This window comes from Haliotis rubra, unplaced genomic scaffold (genome assembly GCF_003918875.1).
Source record: "Haliotis rubra isolate DU_JTF1 unplaced genomic scaffold, ASM391887v1 Scf1, whole genome shotgun sequence".
Lineage (NCBI taxonomy): Eukaryota > Metazoa > Mollusca > Gastropoda > Lepetellida > Haliotidae > Haliotis > Haliotis rubra.
Window position 1 is genome coordinate 4,683,601 of NW_025764891.1, and position 24,606 is coordinate 4,708,206.

A 24,606-nucleotide genomic window follows, 5' to 3' on the forward strand; every position below is an offset into this window, starting at 1 on the left:
GACAAGAACTCACTGGCCACTCTGAACAATAACTGTCACAACTATTGGTCATCACTCAAAATAATAATTTCCTCAGAATTGTCAAATTGTCATTTATGGAATTTATACAGAAATGGTGAGCTGTTACTTCTATTACAAAGTGTATTTTATCGCCATTCTATTTGATAAAGTCACATGACCCATTAACTGCTAGAGTTTCTCTTTTAGCTCAACTCAAAGGTCACAGAGCAAATAATAGCTGGCCAGTCAAATCACACTCATGAGCATTAGAATGTGCTAAGTTACACCTATTAAAACTGGGATGGTGATGGTGATGGTGATGGTGATGTCACATCTGAAATGAATCTATGGTGGCAAATGTGTCTAGGGAATATATTATACTGGTGTGGCCATATGACACTGGATTACTGAGGATGGTGACAGTTCTGCTGTAAAAATTAACTTGCTTTCATAACACAATGTGGATTTGATTGAATATGTCATGGAGATGATCTGGTGTTATTTCTTGCTGAAGTATACCATCTAAAGAAATTGAAGAGCACCTGACTGGACAGATGAACTTAAGGCCTATGAAAACATCAGTTGTTCTTTTTATGACCTGTACATTTTGCTGTAAATGTCACCTTACAGGAAAGCAGGTCAAAGTCCTTTCGCAGATCTATACGAAGGTTTATCCTGTAGGTGTCCTGGCCCCGATTTCTCGAAACAAACTTTAAGTCTGAGTTTTGACTTAAGTTAGAGTTTTTACTCAAATGTGAGCAAATGCATTTCCTAGAATTAACTGAAATTGATATTAAACTCAAACATAGCAGACAATTTGAGTTTGGTGGATAGATTACTTAAGTTGTTTGGGCTTTTTTTAATTTTAAAAATGCAGTTGAGTTAAAAATTCAGCTGTTTCAAATTGTCAAACTCAGTTTGAAATTTGAGTAAAAACTTAAGTTTGTTTCGAGAAATTGGGGCCTGGTTTACAGTACTGGTACACATGCTTCTGACACAAGGGGCAGTGGGGTAGCCTAGTGGTTAAAGCGTTCGCTCATCATGCCTAATGCCCGGGTTCGATTCCCCACATGGGTACAATGTGTGAAGCCCATTTCTGGTATTCACCGCTGTGATATTGCAGGAATATTACTAAAATCAGCATAAAATTAAACTCACTCACTCTGATACAAGATAGGGTGGTGGGGTAGCCTCATGGTTACAGTGTTGAGTTGACACCAAAAAAACAGGTTCCACTCCCCACATTTGAACAATGCATCAGACCTATTTCTGGTGTCCCCTACTTTAATATTGCTGGAATATTGGCAAAAATAGTAGTGGTGGTCCAATTAATTGAAATAATCGAAGATTGGTCGCAATGACTAAACAACCATGCAATCGATCACATTTTGTCATAATCGAACACAAACAATTGGGAACACTTGTTTGCACTGACAATATTTATCACAAGGTTGGTTTTGTTTGTTGCGTTTCATAAGCACTACAAGCTTGTTCCAAGTCATGATTAAAATTTATCTTGAAGACTCCAGGAAATTTATGTTCCTAACATATTAGTCATCCTTTAAATACATGAAATTTGCCAAAACAACCAAGAACTACGTTTTTTCTTTATTTTTTGTGCATTAACAAACATAACCAGGACAATTTGATAAATAATGCTAACCAACTATTTTCAATGATTGATCGGTTGTAATGAACCAATCATCAATTATAAGATTTTAACCAATTCCCAACACTAAAAAAACAGCATGAAACCCAACTGACACACTCTCATGCAAGCTCATCAGACGACGTGGTTGCGTTGGTGACAAAGGTTGTCATCTGTCAAAAACCTTCATTTACTAGTGGTGCTGTTCCGGTTGCAAATAATGAACAGTATAGGCACAAAACAACAAGAATTTTATGGTGATTGTTTATTCAGTACATACAAGTGTGACAGATGACAAGGGAAAATAACATCATAATGTACAACAGGAGCTAGAGTAGCTTCAGGCGCTTCTCCATCAACACGTGTGGCTGACCTACGACTTCAGCCTCATTTGGGTCTGAAATGAAAACACAATTGATGAATCCTACCCCCAAATATTTCTCTACTTAAAGAACATAACCAATGAAATCTGGGTTCCGATCCACAATATGTTCGTAGCGCCACAACATTTGTAAGCCTTTGATCAACTTTAGAGTTACAACAGGTCATAATGTTACGAAAGCTTGTGGATTGGGACCCTGAAACATATAAATGTTAGAAAAGGGAAACAGAGAATGAGCTAACACTGGCAGACACATCTGTAGTATTTGGTTTAAATATCTCCCTTGGTTTAACTATCAAACTTTCCACATATCATTGCATTCAAATCACAATCCTCATGCATAAGGCTTCTCCACAGACTTTTGGTTCGAATGTGACACACTTGTATCTGTCAGTGACTACCTTTAATGAAATAAAACTAACACAGTTAATTCCTGTATTGCTATTTTTATTAGATGTTTGCAATCTCTAATATTCCTCAGCTAATGAAACACTGAGCTGTATACTCACTATTAAGAATGTCACCAAAGTCAATAAGATCGTCTCTCCCTGTCAGCGTATCTTCCAGCAGGTTCGAGCTGTTCAGACATGGCAGCCTCTGAAACTGAATCATACAACAAACTGATTATTTTTCACACTGGAGAGCAAAACAGTCTGTGACTTAGGCCAGTAGAACAAAATCAGGGTCTTGTAAGGGTTATTCATTTTAATTTTATCATACTCAGCATAAGACAGCCATATATAAGGAGTAAAATCTAATTAAACAAGAGGGTCAAGTGTTTGGTACAGGCTGATACTCATGTCTTCTATAGGTTGTCGATATTACAGCAGCTAAGTAGTCTTCAGACAAGGTGTCAGTACCCACACTCAGCTGCCTTTCCAACCACTCAATGCCATAATTTGTCTGCCGCTTACAGACAGTGGGTTCCCTATTTAAAACACCTGTTGTGAACACTGAAGGATTCCTACTGAAGAGGATATTCCTTAAATAGTCTGACATTCTGACTTAACAATAGGCAGAAGAGCAAGTTGATATATATCTTCCCACCAAAAGTGGTTTCATCAGTGTGTGAGTATGTTTTGAGTCCAAATATCCCAGCATTATCAATGCTGGCATAACCATGTGGAGAACTGAACCCAGGATTTGGTGTGACGAGTCAACATTTTATCTATCCATGCCTGGCTATCCCAATCCCCTGTTTCTAGATCCACAAATAGTTGCATGGAGTTAATAGACCAGCCTTTGACCTGTGAAGAGCGTCTCTTTTCCATGTAATGCGACTCATTCTGAAGTAAAGTTAAAACTTCTAGTTCTGTTAAAATTGATAAGATATATACTATACCATTCTCAGTTTAAGTGACTGATCATTTTGCCCAGCATCTAATTTTATCTAAATCAACCGACAAAATGTATGTTTTGTTGAATTCAACATGAAGCTGACAATGTTCTTGAGGAAGTCCCTCTTAAGAGGCAACCTCAATGCATGACTTCAATTTGACAACTGGAGGTTAATGATGAGGTGAGGTGAGGTGAGGTGAATTTGGGTTTAACGTCGTGCTTGAGAATATTTCACTCATATGACGACGTGCATGCGGGTGTATGTGTATGTGCGGCTGCTTGTACTAGCCCAGACTTAAGCTGGTTTTACAGTGCTAGCCCACTGAGATACCATGTGGGCTAGTGAAGCATGAATACCCCACTCAGACACATTATACTGACTCCAAGCCGACCAGTCCTTGTTGTACCCATAAATGCCGAGCGCCAGGCAGGGACCAACAAGTACCATATTTTAACGTCTTTTGGTATGACGCGGTCGAGGATCGAACCCGCGACCTTCCACTCTCCGGACGGACGCTCTAACCACTACACCACGGAGGCGGTCCGAGATGAATGACTGACAGGTACACAATACTAACTAAATACTAACTAAACATCAGCAGTACTACATGCGTAATACAGAAAGTTAAATGTCACTTTTAGGTCATTAGAGTTGACCTGTGACACAATCACTTAAACTGAGTCCTTCGAGAAAGGTGCACCAGATATGTCCATTCAAGTTTTGGCTTTCTTTCCTAAAGTTACACAATAGCTGGAAAGATGACCCACCCTAGATGTGACATTTCTCTCCATCTGGAGGCGGAGTGGGGCATGGAGACCCTGCATGTTCCTCAGCATTGCCATATCCATCTGACGCTGGTTCTCCACCCACTGTAACAAGAGGTATACAAACAATATATAAGGCAGAGGAGTCACGATGTGCCTTACCACAGTGTGTGTGTATGCCGCTTTTAGCAAGTTTTCAGCAATGTCATGGTGGTGGACACTAGTAATCTGATTCATATTTTGTAGCCATGTGGAGAATCAAACTCGGATCTTTTGGGTGTGATAAGCAAATGCTTTAACCACATGGCTACACACCACTCCTACCTAACCACAGTAATTACAGCAAACCTTATCACTCAGGTATGTCTCAGAGGACATTATATTTTCTCATCATAAACATGCCACAAGAAATCGAAAAAACATGCCCATGTTTCACACTTGGCCCATGTTTGATATAGATGAAAACCATGGTGAACATTGTTACGATCCTTATGTTCTAGTTCAAAAAAAGAGTTCAAAATAAATCTTGTTACATAAAAATAAATACAATTAACGTGATCCACATGAAAATATCTGAGTATCAACCAGGATATACATGTCAGCTCGTACTTCTAAGCATAACTATCTGAATCTCACACAACATATAACAACCTAACCATCATTTTCAAGGAATGCCGACTCCTGTGGAAAGTTACGCATGCTAAGAGAAATGGCAAAAATACTTACATTAGACTCTGTGTGTTCCAAAGGATGTCTGCTCACTGTAGCTGCCTTACCACTCTGGAATCTGAAATACATGCATAAAACTCTCTCAGTACACAAATAACATAGGACTTGAGAGGCAATGGTTTCTCACAACCAATATGAGGATGAGTGAGGGAATATGGTTTAATGCGTCTTTTAGAAACATTGCAACAATATCACAGCTGTGGACACTAGAAATGGGCATCAAACACTACAACAGAGTGGGAAATCTAGTCTGTCTCACAGTCCCTGAACCACATTAATTTCCTTACTGCCAATCCCTCTCTGCAGTGCTAAAGCCCTAAATAAAGCAAGTCTAGATTTCCTCAGGTTCTGAATCTCTGGTCTCCCTAGGGCTCCTTTTCAATATAAATGGGCTTGTTTGTTACTATCAAAATAATATATTTTCAGAGACTAAGCCTTAGTCTATGGGAAATCCATCCCTGGCTTTTACCGTGACAAGCAAACACTATCTCGAACACCGTTATCACTGGTTATTCTGCTAGTACAAAACCACATGGTAATAAAATTGAAGAAGGACTAGTGACATTTGGACTAAAACTTAAACAAAATAATTTTTACCCAACTACATACAAGACTGATATACAATGAGAAGGTATGGTGATGTCCAGTTCCTTAGACTTACCCATGGACCATGACATCTGGGATCCCGTAAGGTCCAGCTGGGAGTTGGACAGGCCTCATGCCCTCAGTCTGGGGCCGAACAGATGGGTAGCCAAGACTCTGAAATACATAGTATTTGATAGAGACTGGACAAACGTTATAACTGATAATTTACAGACTGTATCGAATCCTTCAGTTTGTACCAAAAGCTTTCTAACAAGCCTAAATTTATCCCTCCTTCACCCCCAGTTTGAATTTAAACGACAAACCCACCCTTAAATATAAGCTTGTGACTAGTCTGAAGCTTAGTCTAGTAAAATTCTGTTTGGTCTAGCAAACCCTGCTAGTAATAGTCCATATGATTCCAATAATCAACCCCTGAAAATCATGTTCAACATCATGCAGAACTAGTGAACTCAAACAAAATGACACTTGGGCTTTTAAGCTTTAATAAAAGAAACATTCAAGCAATATCGCTGGTGGGGACTTGAGGTGAAAGACACCACATAAGGGCTTCACTTGTAGAATAGACTGAAACATGAATGTTCAAAAGCTACCATCTATTAGTCATGATTTGAAGATCTACTGATGTCATGACGGGGTCATATCGTAACGTGTGTAACATCCTGAATAGTTATAGTAACCAAATTAATAGTTGAAAAGCAGAATAATTTCCTTTCTATTGTACTACCAATATAGATAATAGGAAGGATAGTGAGCGAGACCACACATCCGATACGTTGTTCCACATCCCCTGTATTACTCATGTCATGTAGAAGTGAACAACAGACATATGTTGTAACTAGGGTGGAGGGCCTCGTTTTACAATGCGATAAGGGTAAGGTGATCGTAACTCCCATACTTTAGCATAGACTTATGACCGTCGTAGCACTGCCATCACTTTATGGAATGGGAGCCCAGATATGTTTTTACCTTGACTTATGAAACTCGGGACAGAAGACCCGAAAATCAATTTAAAGGGTCCTGTAAAGTAAAAGACGGGTACTGTGTACTGTAAAGTTTGAAAATGACTTTATTTAGTCAACAAGGTAAACACAGGTGACACTCACCGTCACAGAATGTATCAATGTTCACTATGTGCCTACTGCATTACGCTTCTTCAGTCAACTGAGCCAATATCCTTTTTGGATTTTTTCTCTCAGTAATTTCAAGTTTGTAAAAATTAATACATGATGACTTTTGAGTCAACTATCCAGATCTTTTCAAGAACAAGTTCCTCATTTCACATAAGTTGTCATAAGTTCAGCTTACTGGAGTCTGGTAGTAAGTGGTAAAAGTTAGACATTGTGTCTACTAGCCTACACATCCTTCCATGTCTTCGACTCCAGTTACAAATAGGTTATCACAAGTAACTTCTGCTAGGCAGAGGTTTTACTACATTCATTCAAGCTAAGAACTACCAAACTACCACTGAGTAATCACCATACGCATATCCTGTGTGGCCAAAGTCCAACAATCTCAAGGAAACTACATTTCCACAGAATCCTCAGTTCTTACACACAAAAACTCATCACACTAAAGACAAGACAGGAAGTGACCTTATCAATGAGATCGAATGCTATCTAGAGGTCAGAGCTGTACGTCTTTCATTGATGTCACATGATCTCCTCTTATGCATTTCCTGCAGGTCACCAGGCAAGGAGATATTATCTATGACTGACTTCCTATATGCCCTTTCTAGGACACTATTAAAACTATTTGTAGATGGTTTGACTTGTGGGTGGAAACTTCCCACAAAGTCTAAACTATGATAAAAAATTCTGGCTTGTTTTTGCATTATCGTAATCAGGATGCTCAACACTCAGAGATTGCTACTGACATCCACTTACTGACCTAAGTTATAAATCGCAGCTACACGTTTAGTTAGTCTCTGAAAATAATTAGGTCTCAGAGAAACAAAGAACTTCATTTAAATTGAAAATTGTGAGATGGGAGATTCTTAACCTGATGAAATCTGGACTTGCTTCATTTAGAGCTTTTGCATTACAGGCAGTGCTGGGTTGAAGGGAAAATAATATGGTTTAGGGACTGTGAGAAATTACAATTATTTTCACAAAGTGTAATATTTCATTGAATCTTCAGTGTGTCTTGAGGACATTAGCCTATTAAACGGTAGGAATGTCAGTATACAACTGTACCATGATCCTTTGTTCATGAAGCATAATTTCTGTCAATATTGCATGATTTGTATATTTCATTGACATAAACACCACTAAAAAAGGCTTTAAACTTAATTAATCTATGGACCCATATCGAAAAGAAAACTGTCTACTTTTAATCAATACTTTCAGATAAAGCTTTAGTATAAACACCAGTTAGAAAAACATTACACCTGAATTTCAGTCTCATTACAACGCACTTTGTACAATGTAGACATAGAATTAATTAATTATTGTTTCTTGAAATTTAGGGAGGAGACATTTTGTCAACAAATGCTGTAGAAAATTTCCCATATGTGAAACAATATATTAAAATATGAACCAACACGGTAAGCATACATTGCATGTTGTACCCCTAGGGAATAAACGGTGTCCTCCCATTTGTGAGAACTCCCAGTTGTGAGACACATTAATTAGTGGTTCAGTGCACATAGGTGGTGTTACCACATCCCTACAATGAAAGTGGGATCAGCCCAGTTATTGAAGAGTACCCACAAGAGGCATAGTTCATTGATGAGTTGATTAATGAAATAGATTATCAAAGATTATATTTACACAGAAGAAATAGTTCATTAAATATTTTATTTATTCAGAAGAATATGTAATTATGATAACACATTTTTATTGACTTTTATGAAGTTTGAAAGTCATTTTTGTTTAAACATATTTTATTATTCATGAAAATGATTTGGGATTGGTGAACAAGCATTACTGCTTATGTTACACCACTCCCATGCAACATAAAATACAAAATGAAATGGAGGATGTACGTCATCAATATTTACTTTTGCATAAATATATTTTTAAGTACATATAAATAAAGTAAGTTTCATTTAGTTACCTCCACAAGATTCATTTACATCGCAAATCAGTAATTAGCTAGGGTTAATCCATTCTATCAGACAGGGGAGTATGGTGTGTTTTCTTTGTTAATTACCTAGTCCACTGTCTCATAACTGGGAATCTCACAATTGGGAGTTCTCACAAATGGGAGTAGACCGAATAAACAATGCATTGATATAAATATATTGGTGAATTGTAACCATGGGAACATCTCTTATAAAACAGTTGTCGGTTAAAAAAACTTACATTTTTCACGAACATACATTTTCTTTAAGTCACAATTATAGTTCATGTTATGTATGAGTATAAAGTGAAAAACACTGTCTACGCTCTTCAATGTGTAAAATTTACTTGTCAGATGAAATTTACTCAATTAAACATTAGGTTATAGTATCCCGGCGCCGGAGCTGGGCCAGAGATAAACAGACATCTTTACACTCACTTACGACAGATACTCCTCAAATACAAAGTGAAGCATGAATAGGGTAGGTATATGTACAAGAGCTATTTTGTAATTATTCTTGCCACATTTGTTGGAATCGATCCGTGTTCTCTTAAACACTTATATTTTTTCCTTATTGCCAACTCTCAGCTCCATCCTTGCCTATCTTAACCCAAACTAAACCAGGTACTAAACTATGTTAATAATGAATATGCTCATAACAAACTGACACAGCTTTTTGTCCCAGACACCTGCTGCATATTTTCGTCGAAATGTGTACAACGAACTACAATTGTAACAAACTGAAATCAGCTGTCCCTTTGAGTTTGGTATAACAGTAGTTTACTGTAATTTATCTTATATATGCAATGCATACTTGGTGTTACTTTCCAGTTTGGTTACATACTGGACCAGATTTCTCGAAACAAACAAGTTTTTACTCAAATTTCAAATTGAGTTTGACAATTTGAAACAGCTGAATTTCTAAACTCAACTGCATTTCTAAAAACAAAAAGCCGAAACAATTCAAGTAACCTATCTACAAAAATCAAATTGTCTACTATGTTGAGTTTAGTATCGATATCAGTTTATTCCGGGAAATGCATTTTCCTGCGTTTTCTCAAATTTGAGTAAAAACCTTAAATTAAGTCAAAACTCAGACTCAAGTTTGTTTCGAGAAATCGGGGCCTGGTCCAGATGAAAATTGACTTACTCTACTTTGAATGGGAGTTCAATGTCTGGTTACTAAAAAACACTTCATCACAAAGTACTCAAGAGTACAACATACCAGTAATAGTGTATTTACCACATTCCCCAAGGAAAAAGCCATTTTGAGTGCAACCTATCCCAAACACAAACCTCATTAAAATCAGATCTTAGTGCTTGCTACTGTGACACAAAAGATCCAAGAACATCCCATCAAAGGTCATGTCAGAATGACCTTTCGTGAACTTTGACTGAACAATTAAATTACTAAGAAGTCAATATAAGTCAGTTAGAAGGCCGCTTTCTAAAGATTCTACTTGGTAACGTTTCAAACTGGCAACTTATATTACAGACTATGTTTGAAAAATATTATCTGAAAACTGAACAAAAGAAATTTCTGATATACTATGGTAGTTATTCCATTGGATTTGGTTAAATCATTTTCCCATTAAGGCAACAGATTGACGATAGTTTGATGGAACCAGTTGTACAGTCAAACAGGGTACCAGATGTGTTTATTTTCAAGGACATTGACTGACTTTCACGTACAATTGTTTCAGAATCTTTTTTGTTCTGTAAAGATGTAAAGGAATATCCTATAAAAATTAGATGATATCATAAGAAATGTAATAATACAACTTCTTTTTTGGAAAAAATACAAAGACTGAAAGTCAGTTTGTGGTCTGAGGAACTATACCACTTAAGAGTATATAGTGTAATGGCATGTATTGCAAAAGTGACAACTGACAAAACAGAATCTGGAGAATTCTGCAGACAATTCTCATTCCTGAAAATGTGACAATGTCATTTGTCTCAAAGTTACAAACACGTTGAAATTATCTGTCAGATGTTCACATTTTAATAAAAATCATAAGAGTATTTAACATGATGACTGTACTGGCCGCATGTACAGGCCACTGTGAGCAATAACGTGTGTTTGAAATTCAAAATTGTAAAAAAACAAAATCCATTTCAGTTTCCATTGCTCGTGTTTCTTATCACCTTTCACATTACAGAAGAGTGTGTTTTCAAAATATAATAGGTGAATTCCACCTGTTTTTCTTGTCCCCAAATATTTTAGTGCCAACTGGCATAGTATTCACAGGCTTAATGTTTTTGGTCCTGAACACAAAACATATGATTAATTTCTTTGAACATTTTGACAGTAGAAGCAGAATATTATCTTTTTTTCACAAAACTCTTCCATGTAGAGCATGTAAGTCTTTCTGATTGAAATTATGGGAACCCTATTGCTTTTAGGTGGCACAAATTAATTGTCAGAAAAAATACCAGCTCTCCTTCTATTGAAATGGAACCTATGAAGATCCAGGTTAGAATTGGTCTTCAGCAACCCATGCTTGTTTTAAGGGGTGACTAATGGGATCGGATGGTCAGGCTCGCTGACTTGGTTGACACATGTCATTGTATTGCAATTGCGTAGATCGATGCTCATGGTGTTGATCACTGTATTGTCTGGTCCAGACTCAATTATTTACAGACTGCTGCCATATAACTGGAATATTGCTGAGTGTGGCGTAAAGCTAAACTCACTCACTCTATCAAAATGGTTGGTCCCTAAAACAGCACAGGCATATTATAAGGCCCCGTTCCAGAATGCTCTCTTAGCGCTAAGAAGATTGTAAACCCAATACTTCAAAATTGGCTTACGATAATTGTGGAACTAAGATTGCCTAACGGAAAGAGGCCCAGCTTTAATTGACCTCACTACCTGTAACATTAATTCAGTGTATTAAAGTTCAAAGCCATACATGTTTACTCTTTAAAATGTGTAAGGAAACAATTTGGAACCTGAAACATTTACATAGAACTATACATACCATGGTTTACTAATTATAGCGAGGAAGGGGAAGTGTGTTGCAGTAATCATTTACTTTACACCATTTAAATTCAATTCTTACCAGTTAAATATTTGATAGTATCATACTGTGCACAGGGCTCCAGATAATTTTTCAACATCAGGTGTATGTATTCCTTATTTTTTCGATAGACGAGTACTGGAAAAATTAAGAGTACATTTAGAGTGCTGAATGGAATTTAATGGAGTATGAGTAATCTTGTGTTTAGTTTCATATATGCACCACAACATTGCTACTCTTGTGTAAACAGGTCAATAAACAATAATACAATACTTTTTCAGATATGTCTATAAATGATTCTAAGACCATACACCATTGCTGTGGTGTGTATCTGCTACGTTTTCTAAATTGTTTCCCACCGTATTGTGCATAGATTTTTTTATACATGCATCCACCAATACGGCCCTTATCTGGAGCCCTGGTGCACTGAGTTTGTTATTCCTGTGAAGATCCGAATTCAACTTAACTAACAGGCTTAGGTGGTCAGACTCATTGACACATGTCATCATGTCCCAATTGCATTAATCAATGCTCATGATGCCAATCAGTGGATTGCCTGGTCCAGACATGATTATTCACTGATGACCGTCATATAACTGGAATATTGCAGAGTGCAGTGTTAAAAACAACAACATACAAACAAATATTTATTTGTCCATCATTTTTCATATTTTTGTGAGTGTCTATTTGTATGAAAGTAAATATATATCTGGCTCCTTGCAAATCAACATCATCACAAAAAAATGGAATGTTATTGTGCGTTTCCTTCAGGCACAGGGAACTTATTTTATCTGTGCCATTTTGATTTGACCATCCCAATAAAGTCAGGAATTCTGAACACTCAATAGTAATATAACAAGCATTTTCACTAAGGTGACGTAATCCCCCGCGCAAATTATCAAATCAAACTTAAGTAATGAAAGTGAAGGTCGTAATTTAAGATGAAGTTAAATGTCAACAAAAACATGACCAGTCAACCTCTCTTGATATCTTGCTCTGTAGTTGTTCAAACGCACAAATATTTTCAAGACTCACTTTGACCTTGACATGAATATCTTAGTGTATGAAATATGAAAAACTAGTAATAAAGAAATCGCTTATTGAAAAACATTCACGGGAAGTCTTGAAAGTCTATGAAGAAAATCCAGTGAACTGTTCTTGAGATATCTCGCTGACATGGGTAAAATGTTAAAGTCCCCTTGTGACCTTGAAATGAAGGTCATGGTCACCAAACCTGACTGGGACCTTTCTTTTACTGTGATGAACCTAGGTACCAAATATGAAAAGAATCCAGTGAACGGTTCTTAAGATATTCCAATTCGGAGGTATGGACTTACATACAGACGGACGGAGCCTAATACTATATCCCCCACTTCGCGCTAAACGAGTTGCGGGGGATAACAACAACTGATACCAAGGGGGTAAGCTCCCAGTTTCAGCTGTTTCCTTGAATAACTTCTACTTCTTGTGAAAATGTTTTACAATAGCCCTCTACTAATTTTCTGGTGCATTTTATAGACTTTATTTTTCACAGAAAACAGCAAAACAGAAGGGGTACGTTATTGCTCAGTAACTGTTCTTGAAACATTTCTAGTCTCATTCATGACTGAACTGAGGCCAAGATCGAAAGTCAACCTCTAAAAACAAACTTAACTTGTTTTGGGACTTATACCCCTAATCTCCCTGGCACTTATAACATGTATAAATAAAGAGAAATACAGTAATGGTACATCCATAATTCAATACATACCAGTATTGATGATACAAGTATTTCAAAGAACTATGTAAACATTCCTGTATTGAATAGGAGCTAAAAAATTAAATGCATACTTTTATGAACACCATTATCTACCATGTCAACAAAATACAAAAATAAATTTTGAAAATATCTTCATTTTACTACAGATATTTGTATCAGTAATCCACTTGTTATACAATCTATCAGCATGAACCCAATATGAACCATGGTTATGACAGCACCAACTTCTAAAAGTTTGGGGTAGTGTCAGTTTGCAAGGAGCACTCAAATGTGTCCCTCCTGCCTGAGACACAGGGAAAGTTTACCAGTGAGGATATTGTGGCTCCAGATAAGCTGGTGGGCCCTAAGTAGACCTCCGGCTGCCCACATCCGCCCTCTTACCATTGCTGTGTAATTAGTGAACATACTGTGCACAACTACTCAGACTAAGATTGTGTCAAAGTCCTACCCTATCACGTAATCTTAGAAATTATTAATATAATACTGTAATGAAAATGTCTGAATCAAATGCCAAAACAACACTGACTGACATTTTAGACACAATCTGATGTATGACAGGAATGTAATAATGTGCATCATTGTAAAGATGTACTGCAATATGAAGTATCACAATATGTATTGCACTATTTTTACAGAAGTATTGAGCTTTGACAATGCTGCTATTGACTAAGTATTAATGAATTCATTACTATCAAATTCCGTAAGTTGCTTGTTTGACCAACCAATCACAAACCCGACATTAGAAAAAGAATAGAATGATTTTTGACCTTGGATATTTTCTCTGACTGTTTTAAAATGTTGAGATTTTACCTCCACCGTTTATAAGAAAGAGTGAAAAATAAGTGTGAAAAAAAACATTCTAAGAGGGGCGGTGGGGTAGCCTAGTGGTTAAAGCGTTCACTCGTTAAGACAAAGACCCGGGTTTGATTTCCCACATGGGTACAATGTATGAAGCCCATTTTTTTTGTGCCCCCCCCCCCCCACACACACCAATGATAATGCTGGAATATTGCTAAAAGTGGCATAAATTCAAACTCACTCACTCATATTCCAACAAAAAAACATAACCCAATCAATTATCTTTGGGTGGCTTACCATGTTAAATCTGGAAGTAAATTCTTAAAAGTTTTCCGAATTTTTACATTAAATTTCAGGACATTTTTCTTTAGCAAATAGCAAGGAATACAAATTCAAATGTCTGATATGAGTAGGGGTGACTACTGAGGGGGGAAACAACTATTGCGATAGTCTATTGCAACATTCTATTGCGATAGCGATAGTCTATGGCAACCAACTATTGCAATACTATTGCATTAGTTTTTTTCTCCTTGAACTATCTCATTTGAAATCCTTTCCCAAATCAAGGTCTAGTTGAAGTTGAAGTAGTTTCAGTCTCTTTTAATAACTGACAAAAACCTTGAAACCCAGATCAAGTAAACAGTTAAAACATAATCTTATTGTTATTTATACTTTCAAACTTCGAGTCGCATGCCGTGTTTGCCACCGTTTGTTTAAGAGGTAACAGGGGCAGATAACTCTAAATCACAGTGAACGAATCTGGTACTTCCTGTATTTTGCGCTGAACAACAGAAGTCAATTATTAAACTATCGATAGTCACACATAGTATTGATGCATTGATAGTTTTTTGTTTCTACCATTGTTTATTTGTTATCAGAGACTCAACAATTGCAAAATCCATTGATAGTTCGATGCATAGTTACAGCACTAGATATGAGCAGTGTTCACGAAAAGCATCTGACCCCTCTGACAAATCCGGCACACACAATCGCCAACGGTCCGAGAGAAGTCTACAAGCCGCCGGCCCCAGTGTCTGACTGTATATTTCACAATGACTTTGACTGAAGTCAAATGTGACACTTGTTTGCTGTATATAAACCTTATGTTTGTTAATAATTTCAATGCCAATTATAAGAAATGTTAAATCTGAAATGTGTGTTTAATTTTATTCTATGGGTCCTGTGAATTTTCAACGGGTCAGACAGACATCTGAAACTTACAGGACCCAATGTCCTGTTACTCCTGTCACTTTGAAACACCATTCGTGAACACTGTACGACATCTGCAGCTATGAAATTATCCAACTTATCACCTATGCACAATCTCTTGTAAATCAGACCTCAAATCTTGCTGCTACTAAACAAAGACCTGAGAACATCCTGCCCATTACAGGTCACATCTGAATGAACTTTTGCAAACACTGACTGACCAATGGAATGACAGGAAGTTAGTTAATCATTGAGAGGAAATTCCTTGAGGTATGCTTCAATATATGATGCCTGAAAAACAATTTTGACAAAGTTCTTGATTCAAAATTTGAAAATTGAATATAAATATTATGGAATGTCTAATAGTTGGTCAAGACTGTATGACAGTACTTTCCATACACCATGAAAAGTCATTTGGGTTCAAATAATTTATCGCATTGAGGAGAGACAGACAACTCTGAATGAATCATTCTGTCATTCAGAATACCATGCGTTACCCTTTTTGAGGTGGAATGATTAGAAACATCATTCGAACTGTCACTTTCTTGATCGGAAGACACACTCTGATTGGTCGGAAAAAGGGCATGACTTGCAATAGAATGTCCTCAGATCTTTGTTTAGTGGTCATGAGAAATATGTAATTTTCTGAATAAAATTGATATTTTATACTTATCCTGACTCATGCTCTTTTGCTTGCTTGTCTTCTTCTTCTTGCGAACATAGAGGAACACTTGTATCTCCTATTGAAGCTCCCTTCAATAAAGAATAGACGTAAAATCACTCCTACCAAGAGTTATCTCTCCAGCCGTTTAGGCGGGAAACTGTGGCGCCACCGTGCCCTCATGCCTCACTCTCTCCTGATTATGAGCCCGACACTTAAATTTGCAGGGAAATCCAAAGTGTCTAGAGGGGAGGATGGGTGGGCTTCCCTCATGAGTCAGGATAAGTATAAAATATCAATTTTATTCCCGAAAATTACATATTTTTCCTTATCCTGACTCATGCTCTTTTGCTTGTAGAATCCTACGGAAAAGGTGGTGGGAAAAGCACTTTAGGATTTCTTTAGTGAATTTTACGTCATTATATACCCCCCTATGGGAACTTCCTAATGGCACTGTATTTACTAGTAAACTCTGCTGCTGTTGCGACCCTAACCTTCCAGCTGCCTTAAAATGGGGGGACCACAAAAGTTAACTTTTGGTCCTTTCATGTGTTAACATTGTATGTGGATTTTGCGACTCTAACTCTTGATGCAAGCACCAAGTGGAGAAGCGACCCATTCCTGTACCAGTATCCTTACAAGTACTGGGTCATATTACTTATGCTAGTTGTTAGACGTGCATATGACTTAAGCAGAACTCCGCTGAGTGTAAACTTAGTAAGTTATGCAACAAAAAGGGCGAGACTCCGTCTCAGCGGCCTTAGTGGGACTGTCAATTGTTGTGTTAATAAGTGGGCTGAAAAGGTGAATGTAAAAGCCGTCCTCAGTGGCGATGTTCTTCAAGTGATGGTTGGCAACCACCAAGTCCCATTTCCAGAAGCAGCCCTCCATTATCGTCCTGATAGAGCGATTTCCAAGTATAGAGAGCATTGCGCTAGAGCTCTCACTTCATGTGGGTAGGAGGCTCTTGGAGGATCCAGTCCTGCTGCTTTGTAGGCCTGTAGTATGACAGTTCTGATCCAGCTTGATATTTTAGTGCGGAAGACCTTCGTCTGTGCCGCTGTTGATATCGACGAAAGACACTTGAATTTCCGTCTCATGGACCTGGATCGTTGTAGGTAGACTTTCCATGCTCATACTGGGCACAAGGATAAGCCCTGCGTATCCTGTGGTCCAAGGGCTGATGATAGTGTTGGGACGTGGACTGTCTGTCTGGATGACCTGGCAGTTGATTCTTTGCTATGAAATCCCATCTCAGTCCCATATGCACGATGTTCTCTCAATCCAGAGCATGTATTTCCGACATCCTTGCTGCTGTTACTAAGGTTATCAGGAACACCGCCTTCTGTGTCAAGAACTCTAATGATGTTCTCTGTAATGGTTCGTAGATGTCACTAGTTAGATGTCGTAGAACAACGCTGAGGTCCCATACCGGAGCTCTGATGTTGGTCCTCCAATTAAAGGGCATAATAAGGCCAGTAACTCTGGTACTTTAGTTAGTTGCACTCGTCCTCATGATGATAACTGCTCTCAATGCCGCTAGGTATGTTGAGAGTGTTGACCCTTTTTTTACCACTTCCTTTGTGTAGGTGACAAAGGTAGTCCGCCACTTGAGGATGTGTCACTTTCATGGCTGTGAAGCCGATCCTTGAAGCGTATCTTTTGTTTCAAAGCGTCACTACTTGTCGTCAGACAAGTTGCGTGAAGACTTGCGTAAAGCTAGTGTGACCGTTTTCGCTGCTCTGGCGAAATATCCTCTCTTGTTCAAGCATGTCTGATACAGTCCACACGTGTAGCCGGAACACCTCCGGGTTGCCGTGGCGCCTGCTTTGTGTGAGGATGTACTAGTAGATTCGTACACTCTGGTAGTTGCAGTAGAAGCAGTCCTAGATCTTGTATGAGAATAGGAATTCATATTCTCGCTGGTCAAAAGGCATGCCCCAAATAGTTGTGGGTCTCTCGCCTGACTGATGTCTGCAATACCCTAGGTAATAGAGCTGGTGGATAAACACGTAAGTGTTTAGTCCTAGGCAGGAGATGCTTCGCATGTCCGTTGCCCCTGTCCGTGGATCTGATATTGGTGAGATGAATTTTATCAGCTGACCCTTGTGGAGAAGAGGTCTCTTAAAGGTTCAACCATCTCTTATATGATCTATTTGAAGATCTCTGAATGTAGCATCCAGTCTGTTGAGAATGGTTGCGTTGGACAGGTTAGTGTATGTGCTAACACATTCTTGGTTCTTGGAATGTGGCCTACTCAGTCAGGATGACTGTTATGCTGATCAACTGACAGCAGAAGTCCAGAAGGTTTGCCAACTTTGTCGATCCTTCTGTGTAGACCGTCACTGTTGAGGTGACTGTGTGTACCGTTAGATCCGGTGGAGCATGGCGTTTATCGTTGCTTTTATTTCCAGCATATGGAAGTGCAGATCGTCTCTGCTATGGTCCATATCCCAGCTGACACATTGTTGACAAGGTGTGCTCCCACTCTAGGAGAGATGCATCCCCATAGAGATGCGTCTTGTACTGCCACCCCGCTAATTAGGTGCGTCTGCAACCCTTCTCGCACGGAGTTCACCATGTACAGATATGGGTTATAACCTGTCCGGATTTTCCAGTGGTATATTCATGAAGACCAGTAGTGGGCGTAGTTGTAATTCTCTCTGCATGTCATGTCTTGTGCTGACATGCGAAAACCAACAGGTTCCGCTACTTCGTAGTAAAAACGGAGAGAGTAGTGTTTGAGATACAAGAACTTGTATCTATATCCTACGCTTTTGACACCCTTACAGTGTCTGTAAGGAATGAAGCGATGGCCGACTCTGTGCCTGCCATCGTTGCTAACTCTATGTAAACATCGCCTGGCTGCCACGCCCTCGTCTTCCATGATGACAGGAGGGGTCTGTAACCTCATGAAGGCAGCCAAATCACGAAGGTCCAGTCTAACTGGACTGTAATGGAGGCGTTGCTCGCTCGCTGACATGTTGTTGTCACTTGTAACCCATTTCTTGATATGTGAACTACGTCCGACTTCTGCGCAGGGCGTTGTCCCTCGTGGTCCAATCAAAACAAAGCATTTTGATTCTTTAGGCTACCCGCGCTGTGATGTCACCAGTGTAGCAGGAAAAAGATCCTTGTAGAATCTAGTGCCGTCGTTGATATCTGATCAATCGTCGGTCTTGTCAGTAGTTTTCCGAAGTTACACGAGTGACCACGTGTGTCGAGGGTTAACTGATAAACGCGCGAAATATTTCACTGCGTAATATCGATGCTGGGTAGATTGTTTTCCTGGCTGTTGTGACTCTTACTTCAGTTTTGAAGATAATGCCGTCGTCTTTATACATAGGCTCAATTAAACTTTCAAGTCAGCTTGTAGACTGCTTACATCAATGAAGCGTCGTAATTGTAGAATTAATGCTGAACTTGTTGTAAATTTCACTCAGGGAATCAGTGACGAGTATGTAATTTCCTAGCTGTAGCAAGGCTGCCATTGAACTCCGTCAGAGAGAATGTCTGCAGATCTGTACGAAAGTGAAGATCTCTATAAGGCCATGAATCTTCTAATGTAGATATATCAATCTATGTGAATCCGTCCTGGATTCCGTCTGAAGATCCGAGCTAGTGATGAATTCTGGCAAAAGTACATCTCTTGTACTGTATGACCTATCTTCAGTCTGTGTATCGACGAAGATCTTTTCCCTTCTAGGATGACGCTTTTTAGTGTCCTAGTTGAATAACCTCGACGATCTGCCTAGTGATCTGCGTGGTGGTCGTTTGGTGTGACTGTATGGCGCCTTGCATGTAGATAATCGTCTCGTAGTCCGGGATTGCCTACCTGGCAATATATACCGAAATGGTGATTCCCGTGATGATCTGCAAAGCGTTGTTGATGCCCTTGATGTAGGTAGTCGGCCTGAAGATCCTTTATTAGGCTCTTTATCTGTTGACAGTTTCTGACGATAGCGCCGTCCTTCGCGCAAGTTGTAGGCTATATGTAGTGTTCTGTTAAGCAGTTAAGTACTGCGACGTCTCTGCCTTGTGGCTGGCCTGTGCGAATGCCTTCGCGCAGGCTCGGTGATGACATGTAGCGTTCTGCAGTGTTTCTGCGTTGTAGATTGCGAAGGCATTCGCGCAGGCTTGTAGACGACATGTGGCATACCGTAGAGAGACGAAGTACTGCGATGTCTCTGTTTCGCTGGAGACCTGTATGGGGATCTGCGTGGAAGTCGGTGAGGAGATTGACATGGTAAATAGTAGGGCTGCAACGAACACACTATGTAGTGAATATGATACGTATCATGAATATTGGGTAACGAATACGAATAATTATTCACGAATACAATATTTTAGTTAAGTGATTGATGTACAATGGAACGCCCATGTTGACAGTTTTGATCTGGCACAGCAATAACCAGTCATCTCATGACACTCAAATTTGGTATGGAATAGTTATACTTGACAGTACCATGTGTGGCCTTGGCAAACTAACATGTACATATAAATAGTACATAGCTAGTACATATTCCATACTGCATATCTCACTTCAAAAAAGTACACAAGGGTTCAAGTAAAACATGCTCCCTTAAAAAACGTAAATATTCGTTAATATTCGGTTCTGGTGGCCACGAATAACGAATTGAATTCATGAAGGGCTAAAGTTCGATTCACCGAATATGCGAGTGAATCGTTGCAGCCTTAGTAAATAGCCCGACGAACTGTGCATGTAGGGTGACCTGTAGGTACGCCAAGGTCCTGGTGAATCCCTCAACGATCTATGGGACGAAGATGCTTGTATACTGTAGCTGACGTCCTTCTCGAAGGCTCAACTGAGTCCGTACTTGGGGAGTGGCGACTGGTGCTTCGTGAACGCCTACGCGAACGCTGGTCGTCCGATTCTGTATCCGGGAATGGAAGAAGAATTTTCCTTCGCGAATGCCTTCGCGAACGCTGATTCCGCATGTCGAGGATGGCGACTGGTCCTTCGCAAACGCCTACGCGAATGCCTACGCGAACGTCTTCGCGAACGCTGGTGGTCCGATTCTGTAGCCTGGGATGGAAGAATTCTCCTTCACGAATGCCTTCGCGAACGCTGATTCCACATCTGGGGGGATGGCAACTGTTCCTTCGCGAATACATTCGCGAAGTTTCATCTCAGTCCGCATCTGGGGAGTGACGTCTTGTCCTTCGCGAAGCTTCATCTGAGCCGGGGATGGCGATTCCTCCTTCGCGAACGCCTTCGCGAATGCTGATCGTACGTGTCCGTCGCAGGGATGGTTGAGTCGACCTTCGTGAAGGCTGGCCTGTACTGTAGATCTGCTACCAGATGTCACGTTGATGGGGGGTCCCTCAGAGACGACATCTGCGTTGGAACCTTCGCGAAGGCTCTGGACCTCGTTGTGGGCTGTGACTTCTACTCCAGGCCGTATTGTTGTTCATCTCCTGCATACGGTCCCCCCCGGTTTGAAGGTCTGCAGTGGTAGTAGCGCTGCCCTTTCTGCGTTGATAGCGACGTGGCCCACAGGACGCTCAGCTGTTGTCATCGTAGATACCTCTGGTACCGTGGAGATCTGCGCTGAAGTCACCGTAGCTGACTGGTCGTTACTTGTGATGAACTTCTGGGAAGATGATCGGTTGATCATCGAAGAGTCCCTGTACCCTCAAAGGAACAATCTCCGCAGAGAAAGTCCTTTTAGTCTGCGTAGACGTCCGCGTAGACGTCCCCGTAGAGTTGTCGTCATCTAAGGGGTGTGTAGCCTTCTCTGTGTAGAGGATGGCGTCTACACATCGTCTGCAATGATTGTAGAGCTGCCCTCTCTGCGTTGATAGCGATATGGTCCGGAGATCGCTCATCTGTCGCCCTCGGACTGCGTGCTGTATCTCTGGGAAGATCAGCAGTGGCTTAACATGAAGCCCTCTCGCTGGCATCAGGATGAGGCTTCATTCTGCGTAGCGGATGGCGTCTTCTACGTCTGCGTTGAGGGGTTGTCCGATGTAGAAGCCAACGTCTTCGAAGTAAGGCGGACAACATCCCACGCCCATCCTCCGAGTACACCTCCGGCAGCTCACTTGATGGTAGTAAGTCGTCTAACCGCAGTAGACAGCTCATGAGGGACTCAACCAGTTTACCCATGACTTGGAAGTCACCTGGATAGTTGATAGTACGTCTAAGTACGGAGAAAAATTATATATTAATTTGAATTTCAATTAAAAGCTGATAAAGATTACAGCTATAGCTGGAAGTACATATAGTGGTGCAGCTAGGGCACAATCAACGTGGGTCTGCAGCAGCGAACCTAAACCAACAACAAAATAGGTTATCATGAAATGTAAACAACTGAACAAATACGGACAATACCGTGAATAAACAGTGCTAAATACGATTAAATATCCAACCATATTGTAGTAGGATACTAACTAAACCTCTATAAAAGTAGAATAGAGGAAAATAACTAATTAATTAAAGGATATAGTGCTGTATAGGAGACACAGGCGCTCTCACAACCTGCCCACAGGGCGAAGAAGGAGAGAGTGAGGCATGAGGGCACTGTGGCGCCACAGTTTCCCGCCTAAACGGCTGGAGAGATAACTCTTGGTAGGAGTGATTTTACGTCTATTCTTTATTGAAGGGAGCTTCAATAGGAGATACAAGTGTTCCTCTATGTTCACAAGAAGAAGAAGACAAGCAAGCAAAAGAGCATGAGTCAGGATAAGGAAAAATAGGATCTTATTCTAATGAGATTTATTCATGGATGTGAGATAACAAAGAGTTCTTGGTGCAGAGTAGCTATCATTTACAGGAGAGGAAGTATATCTTGTAATAAAAGCTATTTGTTAATAGTGTTTGGCATCTTTTCAGACACATTTGTGTTCAGTATTACATCACAATTTATCACTATCTTCACATGCATTACTGCAACAATCATGAAACATTTTTGAGTGTCAGTGCACACATCTAAGTTTGGAAGAGTTAACAGCAGTTATGGGCGGTGACATTCAGTCTGTTCTGGTTAAAGTCATTATCTTACAGAAAAAATGAACCTTTATTATAGGGTTCTACATAACACTACTTCTTTATGAGGTTTCACCAAATACACCTTCTTGATGTTCTATAGGACTGCTAAAAGAGGCTGTGACAAATACAATACATTGGACAGTTGCAGTGTGATCACTGTGCCCAAAAGCATATCAGAAAAGTCAAGACCACATGTTTTATCAAACTTCATGAAGTGCCTTCCCCCAACCACTGCCGCAAAATGTTTAAAATGTTTAAACCCTGATTAGGAAACCAGTATTACAGAATCCTTTATAAAGGTTTGCATTTTATGTAAGATTGCCCTTTGAAACAGAGCATATAGGCATATATCTTTCTAAAACATACTTTATTGAATAATCTTTTGAATAACATTATTGGGCTCCAAATTGTACTAGATTCAATTTGTGATACCTCGGTTCACATTTTCATTTCTCATTTTCAAAACCGCTCTTCATAAAGCTTTGGAGTTTGTTTCATAGAGAATCATTTTATAATCAATTGACTCCTCTAAAAAACTAATGATATTCCGACTGTCTGGAAATTTGAACCAATTCCAAGTACAGTCATGAATTGATGGTGACTGGCTTTATGTCCCAAGAAGCTACAAGTCACTAATATCAGGTGTGAGTCAGTCAATGAGGACTGACTAACCAATGCGAACAAAAGGAAGAAATGCTGAAAATTTCACCAGGACTTAGTTTCATGCATACATCAATACAAATTTACCCACTTTACTATTTCTTTTCAAAGATATATAGCAACAGAAAGAAAAGTGATTGTAAATGAACTTGAACAGTCTCTAATTTTCACCTGTCTCCTTGATTAACTTTGCTATATGTTGTCAAGGTCCCCCTCTTAATCATAATAATCTTAATCCTAATCTTAACTTGCAGCTGCAGTTATATATTACTTTAATAAACAAACTATTCGATGAATTTAAGACCCCCAAAAGACTTTATTTATGGTCTCTGGTTTTATTCACTCCTTTCAATGAAAGATTCACTTTACGTTGATGCCTTTCACTCGTGAATATGCCTCCTTTTCTTGTCCTCATATCCACAAAACAAATTGACATAACATCACTATTAAATACTTGATAAAACGCATTGTCAAAACAGAATTTTCAATCGTTTTAATTTTGTTGGCAGAGAAAAAGAATTGCACGAAAATAGGATACACACACACTCAAATGTGCTAAGTCACACTGCCACTAGTCATTATTTTTCACAGACTCCGTTAGATGTCAGGTTTTTGAGGATCTATAATTAAAGAAGGGCGTTATAAAATACACAAAATACTCAGACATGGAGATATTAAACCAAGAAACAACAGAACGACGAAAACAAAATCTAGCACTGCCTACTCACCATGTTGATTTCTATTATGTTGTACCGGTATATATTTACAAGCCTTCATACAATTGGCTCGATGCATAAAGAAACGGCGATTCTTATTGGTCGTAAGTTAGGGTTTGCTAATATTGAACCTATTGGTCATACTCCCCCTGAAATACGCTAATACTTACACTTAACTATGCATACAACTTATATAACAATACAAAACAATGTTCTATTGACGTATGATATTAAAACTGTCGA

General features: G+C 39.3%; 1 protein-coding gene across 2 annotated transcripts; it reads right to left on the reverse strand.

The window, feature by feature from the left end:
• Positions 1-1,898: 1,898 nt before the first annotated feature.
• LOC124274157 (proteasome maturation protein-like) lies at positions 1,899-24,459 on the reverse strand. 2 transcript variants are annotated; one of them, XM_046709502.1, is made up of 6 exons: positions 24,376-24,459; positions 5,524-5,621; positions 4,860-4,920; positions 4,137-4,238; positions 2,540-2,633; positions 1,899-2,045 (listed from the first exon to the last, which is right to left on the reverse strand). In XM_046709502.1, the coding sequence occupies exons 1-6, from the start codon at positions 24,376-24,378 to the stop codon at positions 1,978-1,980; spliced, it is 426 nt and encodes a 141-aa protein (XP_046565458.1). In that variant the 5' UTR covers positions 24,379-24,459; the 3' UTR covers positions 1,899-1,977. The 2 variants fall into 2 exon arrangements, with proteins under 2 accessions (XP_046565458.1, XP_046565542.1); XM_046709586.1 differs by lacking the exon at positions 24,376-24,459 and adding an exon at positions 13,512-13,530.
• Between the last annotated feature and the right edge of the window lie 147 nt (positions 24,460-24,606).

Excerpts from the sequence above, each read along its gene's own strand:
- LOC124274157 (XM_046709502.1), bottom strand. Across the intron at positions 4,921-5,523 it reads CCAGATGTCATGGTCCATGG|ATTCCAGAGTGGTAAGGCAG; the intron begins GTAAGTCTAAGG and ends CATGTATTTCAG. Across the intron at positions 4,239-4,859 it reads TGGAACACACAGAGTCTAAT|TGGGTGGAGAACCAGCGTCA; the intron begins GTAAGTATTTTT and ends CTCTTGTTACAG.